Below are 7077 nucleotides of genomic sequence, written 5' to 3'. Positions count from 1 at the left end.
CTGTGGCTCTAGCCCATGGTCTGTCTAATCCAGCCTTGACAGTGCTCGATCCAAATACCTCCACCAAGAGGGCTGGATCCTTTGCCGTGGAGAGTTACGGAGCATCTGCCTCACTGAAGAGGTTCCTCCCAGTCTGAGTCATTAGTGGCTGCTTTACATTCTAGAACGTGAGGTTTACATCCCTCCTAAACGTAATGGAAAGGCGGACAACACAACCCACAACACTCTAGACCTCAGTAATTAGACACCCACAAGATAATTACGCCCTGTATAAGAAGAAAAGTGTAAAAAGTGATTGCGAAAGTAATTCTTACAGTTTAAAAATGCTGCCTTTCAGTGCCTCTGGCCAAGTAACACCCAGCTTTTCTCGTCTCTCTTCCTTCAGCAGATCTCAAAGCCCCTTGCAAAACAGGATGCTGCCATTGCCTTCATTTAAAAAACGTAAACCAGATGAACCTGAGCTCACCTTGCTGCCTGTCACAGACCTGCCGCAAACCTGGGACAGAATTTTTCCCAGGTCCCACTTGATGCTGTGCCTTGCATCATGACAAACCCACCACAGGACAGCTGTTGTCTGACAATCTCTTCCCTTACTCTAATTTCCAGGCTAAAAAAATACTCCAAAACTCCATACTTTCATTCTTTACATCCTCACTTACTCTAAACACCTCCTTCTTCCCCTGGATTATCATTGCAACGCAGTGACCAGAGGGAGCGCGGACCTCCCCACGCTCTCCTGCCTTTGGCTCACGTCTTGGCAGGAGCACATGTTGGCAGGAGCACATGAGCCGTTTCCCAGCCTCCTTCTCTATTTCAACCCAGCTTAACAGCAAACCACAAAGATCACTTTACTCTTAGGAAGAGCATTTTGATTGACGTTTGTACTGGACCATAAGCCAACATTTAGTCGAATGCTACAAGGACAGGACATATAACTTCCTAAAAATGGTGGAAGAAGCTAAATTTAGTTCTTAAAATTTCTTAAATTGAGTTTGAAGCTAAAAAGTGAGTTAAAGGCTGGACACTAATTTCTAATACAGCAGTTTTCTAGAAGGCAGGCTGACTACTGTCTCTTTAAGGGACTTTTGTACATATCTATTTTTTTAACTGAAAATTATTCCCTGTTAGTTTTAAGGGTAAAGCAATGAACACAGAAGAAGTTATGTTAGGAAACACTCAAAGGTGACCCATGTTTGCAACAGCCCCACAAATAAACAGCGCTGTACGCTCGTGTGCTCTCTGCGTACAGCCAGCCCTCACAGCCCACCTCTGCGCCGCCGAGCTGGGCCACCGCATCTACAGGCGAAGAAAATGCCGAGGACGCGTCCCAGGCTCCTTCTGCTCATGAAATGCACTTTATGGCTCTGTTGAGCCAGTTCCTGATGAGTGACGTGCCCTGGGCCTGCGGGGACACCGACAGCGGTGAGAACACGTTCTGGAGGCTGCGAGGACCCCATCACTTGCAACCACCTCACCGTCATCCTGCTGAAGTATAAGCAGGCAATTTCAGACGCCGTTTTCCCCGTAGCCGAGCGTTTCAGTTGTGCCCTCTGCAGACACGCAGCCGGTGCACACCGCTGTCCCAGCAGCGGGGGAACCCTGGCTCTATGTTGGGGGGTGCCCAGGGGCTGAGCTAACCACAGGAGCACCCTGGGGGTACACACCGGTGAGCAGGACAGTGCCTCTGCTCTCTCCTCTGCCAACATGCAGTTCAAAGTCTGAATCGGTGCATTTTCTCATTTTCCAGTCAAAGGAGGACACGGCGACAGAGCTTCGGGCAGGAAGGGGCAAATTGGAGTCTAATCCTGCTTTAGGATAATCTAGGATAAACTTGTACAGCTTGAAACGGTGTCATGAACACCCGGAAAGCTGAGAGGGGAAAGGTATTATTTTTGGCTGAAGGTCTTCATAGCTGATGCAGGAACTCTCTCGTTAGTTACTCATTGCCTCGGCAAGTCTCATAAAACAGCCAGCAGAGCCCAGCAAATACTTTTCTGCAGTATTCTGGGAGCTCAGAAATCCAGGAATTGAATGAGGCCTTGAACCCATTTTATGGACTCACTTCTTACTGAGCTACCATAAAATATTAAAATTCAGACCTTATTTATAAGGAAGTGAAAGAGCTGTGCACTTGCTATCAGAAGCAGCCTCTCCAGAGACTCTTCCCAAGGTAAGTCCGGTGCTACACATCCCAGAGACGGGTTCCCCCGATAGACAGTTGATTGGCAACAACGAACTCATGAAATGGAGATTAGAGACGTAAAACCCCCTTGATTCTGCTCTGCACTGGAAAAGGTCCTGCAACATGTCGATTTAGTTTATTCCTTGGTGACCCTGTCCCCGTCTTCGAGGGCTCTCCCCGGGGTGTCTGACAGCAGCAAGCAATTAACCCCCGGCGAGCAACGCTGTGACCCTCTCTCTAACAGACGGCAGCTGGGCTCCTCCGAGATGGTGCAGAGAAGCAGCCTCGCAGTCCCCCATGACGTGCCTGTCCTTACCATTTGCTTTTTGGCATGCGTAGCCACAGGTAAGCAATGGAAAAAATCCATCGTGGCTTTGTCCAAGCCCCATCATGCCGACATACAAAACTGTCCGGGGTCAGGCAGTGCCTGGGGTGATGTGCCACACCAGCATCCCAGCTTTCAGATGTTCTGGAGGTCATCCCCAGAGGACTGTCTAAAAAACGGCCTCTGATTTTGAGAGTAGCAGAGAAGGGAATGGGGAAGCTTCAGCATTTTCCAACGTTATTGCAGCAGCTGCACAGGGATGACAAGGCCACCGTTTTCAAACCTGCTCCGAGAAGTGAAAAGTGTGATAGCTTTGGCCACCTGGGAGCACCAGGGAAGAGACAGGGCGCTTCAGACTTTTTTATATCCACAGGACTATAGTGCCTTTATATTCTGAGCTATGTTTTTAGTTCATTCATCTATGACACAGGCTACAGTAGCGAGTTTCAGCCCGTTACAGAAATTTATTTCCCATCCTGGTTCTTCATTTACTATGTCCTGAGGTTTGTACGTTAGACAAACTGCAACTCTCCAACAGCCGGACTCAGACTGGCTGGGGTACGGCTGAGGAGCCGATTGACTAATTTATATTCTCAAGCACATTCAGCGCCAACCAAAAACCAGCGTACCAAACCATGGGCACAAAACCAGAGGGCACAGGTATGCCGCAACAGCGATTTGCAGCAAGCGGGAGAGCAAGACTGGCAGGATGGGGATGATCTGCTGTGTGCGTTACATGGTCACTGCTGGTTTTCAGACCTTTTCTTATTACAGGTCAGGCTTTGGCGTTCTCGCAGTCAGTTGCAAAAGCCTGACTTATTTTAAGTAACTGTGAAGGGAGCTTTGTGATGAAGAGACTTCTTCCCTCAAAAACTAAAGTCCCACCTGAAAACAGCTGTTAGACTGAAGCCTGAAACTCAGTCCCTCCTCCAAGGTCGAGGGCTTGGAGAAGCTAGCAGGGCAGCTTTTGTGGGAAGGGTACAGCTTAGGATGCTTAGTGCCCTCGTTCTCCTTCTTTTGCAGGTTTGGAACTGTCTGTAAATAACCACGCTGCTGACTTCTCCCTGTCTACACTGTCTGGCCCTCCCGTCTCCCTCTCCTGCCTAGTACAGAACAGCAGCCAGGCTGAGGAGCTGCTCTGGTACCGAGGAGATGGGAAAGTGGATCTGAAAGATGGGAATAAAGTGAACGTCAGTAACATCTGCATATCCCCAGTCACCGAGTCCGACAATGGAGTCACCTTCACGTGCAAGCTGGCGCGGGACAAGTCTGTCCAGGTGTCTGTGATCCTGGATGTCCAGTGTGAGTTGCAGTGGTGGATATCTGTGCAGAATGGCTGGGGTGGGACGAAATCGTGGGCTGAGCACCTCGGTGTCTGGGCACTAGCTGAAGGCGGGGTGTTTTGCACCCTTGTACACTGTCTTCACCAAGAAAAAATGCGTTTAGGAGGAGATAACTCACGCGATAAGACACTCCCTTTCCACAGTGGTGCTTATGGCCTGATCTAATGCCGCTTTTATAGGGAGTGGGTGGACCCTTAAGTAAGATGATGTTCTGGATCTGTCCCTGCCTCCACCTAGATTCTTTCTCAAGGATACAAGTCAGGGCAGAGGAGTCACGGGAGTGACCGTCTCTGCCACTGACTGCCCTGCTGATTCCCGGGGATCATGAAAGGCTGCACAACTATAATGTGTTACACCACTGAACAAGGTGCACAAGGGATGTGTAAAGGGAACTTATTTTGTATTAAATGGTGAGCAGCTTTATTAATGACCTGTTGAACTGCATTACTGTGAACAGTTCCTCCCCGGCTGACTGGAGAAGAGTCCCTCCAAATCGAAGAAGACAAAGATGTCATTCTGTCCTGCAGCGCCAAATCCAACCCTCAAGCCCAAACAGCTTGGTATAAGAACAACATCACCTTGACCCTACAGCAAAATCGTTACCAGCTGTACCAGACTAGTGAGGTCTTTCAGCTCTCTATCATAAAAGTACAGAAGTCTGACAACGGGACCTACACCTGCGTGGTGAAATCTTCTTTGGGAGAGGGGAGAAAGGATTTCCACCTGATAGTTGAAGGTAACAAGTCTGCTGCCAAACAATAAGCCTTACAAGTAACTCTCCATTCTCTTTTATAATGATAGCAATCCACTTATGTTAAGAAGTGTAAGTGGAACGTGGTCAATTCCCCGCGTTAACTCCTGAGGGCACAGCAGCAGCAAGGAGCTCTCCTTGCACCTGTGCCTGGGACCACAGCACCAGGAAGGGCCTTTCCTGCTCTACCTGTTATTCAAAGGCATTTGGCAAGCGTGACGCGAGGCAGGCTCGTCCCACTGTCTCACTTCCCATGCTGACAGGGCACATTCAAGGGTGGTTTAAAGCACCTTACGTCTTACTTGAAGCGTCTTACTCTGACCATAGTATTCTGTCATGCCGAAAGAGCTGCTTAAGGCAAGAGAAGTTGTCCTCCAGAAGTGAGTACAGCCCTGTGGAGAACAGGAAGGTGGACGCCTTGCAGGGGCTGGACGCTCAAGTCTCAGACAGGTGACACGAGGTGAGGTGACCCATGAGGCATCCATTTCTCACCCACTGTCCGGGCCCCTCTCATTTCTGGGAGCAGGGAGGAAAGCATCGTTAGCTGTGTCAGTGATACGGCTGGACACTCTTATTTCCATGCGTCTGAGTGCCTTGGGGATCTTCTTCCTCAGGGACCGACGTTTCAATTCTTCCTTCAGTTCGCTAAAATACAGGCTTGGCTCCCTCCTTTCCAGGGGACTAATCCACACAGGCAGTCTGCGGACAGCAGGGAGAGCAACAGTTCAAATCAGCAGTGACAGCCACGGGAAAAGAAATCTGTCTTTCCACAGTTCTGTGAAATGCTCTGTTTTATATGACTGCACCAATCTATCACATATTCAACCTCCTCTCCCTCTTGACAGATAAAAAACCTGTTTTTCCCAAGGAGGCTGTTATTGCTGCTGTCGTGGTGGTTACACTCACGGTACTTTTTGGAATTGTGGCTCGAAAAGATAAAATTTTTAAGGTATGCAAAGCTCTAGTTTCTTAGGACAAAATTAGTATTGTTTTGCTGCAATGCCCCGTTTCTTTTTTACCTTTTCTACGCTACTTTGTAGTGTTGCTTTCCACTGTTAGAGAACTGCTACATACTACCTCCTGCTTTAGAATCCCCAGTAGGTAGATCAAATATTAGGTATTTTAAGGTGGAAGGCATTACACACTTGCAAGATATTTGTAAAAATATCCCTATGTCCAGGAAATACAAAAGATAACAGGACTGTTTCTTTATTTTCAGTGCTTCAAAAGATCAAGTGAAACAGCTCTGTAAGTATTTGACTGCTTATTCATGCAGCTTCCAAACGAACCCCCTTCTTTAAGCCTTGGCAGAACCTGGGAAAGAGCAGAGCACTCAGCACGCCAAACCCAGCTGCGCTGAGTTACCGAGCTCTTGTTCCAGCTGGCTAACGTGAGCCCGCACCTTCTCTCCCAGCAGAGAGGCCCCGCTGGGCAGAGGCGCATAGAAACACGGCAGGACAGACGCAGATCCCACCCCAGGCACGGCACGGCTCCTGCCCCTGCCCTGGCCATCCCAGGGTCCCGACTACGCCTGTGTGGAGGCCGTGGGGAAAAAACATAACAGCGTATTGCCAGCCTGCTGAAAGCTTTCTGGAGCTGAATGCAGCCCAAGTGAATTCAACTCACTTGCTTTTTTCCCAGTAGGTGATTTTTCATTTCTTCTTTTCATTTTGCTGCAGGTGAAGACCACAAGGTTCCTGTGCGTACCCAGAAAACATCATTTCTAGTGGTGGAACATAAGCCTTTGTGGGAGATGATGAGATAAAGCACTACAACAAGTTTTTTTGGGTCAAGTTTATACGGTCTTTTCAAAATACAAGTGGTTCTTTGCATCTGTTCATTCTAACCTACTGCTTAGAGCACCGCCATGGGGGGCGGGTTGCCTGAGCTGTTGCCAGATCTTGCCCTTTATGCTTATTCCTAAAAGGTTCGCACGTGCAGTCAGGCATGCGGGTTGTCGATCGGTCCACAGAGGAATCCATACCGGGTTGCCACAGATGGTGATGTTGATGTACAAATGAAGCGAGGTGTTGAGCTGGCAGCTGCTTGCTTGGCCCTGTCCCACAGTGCCATTCCACGGGGGGTTAGGGGTGGTGGCCACCCGACTTGCTGCCCCTTCCCGGTAATCCTATGGGCATCTCAGCTTCTGTTGGCCAGGGCGAAAGCTGCCTGGCACTTTGCACTGCTGTTGCGCCTCCCCTCTCCCTTGGCTGAGAGCAGACCTCGGGGCTCAGGGCAGCCCCAAGCGCTCGATAACACACAATGGAGATTTCAGTGTGAGCGCTCCAGCGCCGCGATGGCAGGAAAACCTCTCTATCCCGCCCCACAACAGATACGCCACTCAAGCATTATTCTCAAGGTCCTGGCAAGCTTTTAAGGCCTCATCGTGTCTTGGAATGGTACATTACTAATACCGTCAATAAACACCGTGTGCTGTAAAACAATTCGTGCCTGTGATGTGCAAATACCCTTCTCG

The 7077-nt window shown here is 49.2% G+C and overlaps 1 protein-coding gene across 4 annotated transcripts; it reads left to right on the top strand.

The window, feature by feature from the left end:
• The first annotated feature begins 1994 nt into the window (after positions 1–1994).
• Positions 1995–7047, top strand: TMIGD1 (transmembrane and immunoglobulin domain containing 1). 4 transcript variants are annotated; one of them, XM_076354301.1, is made up of 8 exons: positions 1995–2170; positions 2427–2527; positions 3531–3809; positions 4308–4586; positions 5447–5550; positions 5821–5849; positions 6019–6080; positions 6281–7047. In XM_076354301.1, the coding sequence occupies exons 2-7, from the start codon at positions 2449–2451 to the stop codon at positions 6044–6046; spliced, it is 798 nt and encodes a 265-aa protein (XP_076210416.1). In that variant the 5' UTR covers positions 1995–2170; positions 2427–2448; the 3' UTR covers positions 6047–6080; positions 6281–7047. The 4 variants fall into 4 exon arrangements, with proteins under 4 accessions (XP_076210416.1, XP_076210415.1, XP_076210417.1 ...); XM_076354300.1 differs by having other exon boundaries at positions 6016–6080; XM_076354302.1 differs by lacking the exon at positions 6019–6080.
• The last annotated feature ends 30 nt before the right edge of the window (positions 7048–7077 follow it).

This window comes from Aptenodytes patagonicus, chromosome 17 (genome assembly GCF_965638725.1).
Source record: "Aptenodytes patagonicus chromosome 17, bAptPat1.pri.cur, whole genome shotgun sequence".
Taxonomy (NCBI): Eukaryota; Metazoa; Chordata; class Aves; order Sphenisciformes; family Spheniscidae; genus Aptenodytes; species Aptenodytes patagonicus.
Note: the sequence above shows the minus strand (reverse complement) of the source record. Positions and strands in the feature narration are given on the sequence as shown.

Bases quoted from the DNA above. Each gene is read 5' to 3' on its own strand.
- TMIGD1 (XM_076354300.1), top strand. From the start codon at position 2,449: ATGGTGCAGAGAAGCAGCCTCGCAGTCCCCCATGACGTGCCTGTCCTT. The intron at 2,528-3,530 runs GTAAGCAATGGA...CTTCTTTTGCAG, and splicing joins TTTGGCATGCGTAGCCACAG to GTTTGGAACTGTCTGTAAAT. The intron at 4,587-5,446 runs GTAACAAGTCTG...CCCTCTTGACAG, and splicing joins TTTCCACCTGATAGTTGAAG to ATAAAAAACCTGTTTTTCCC.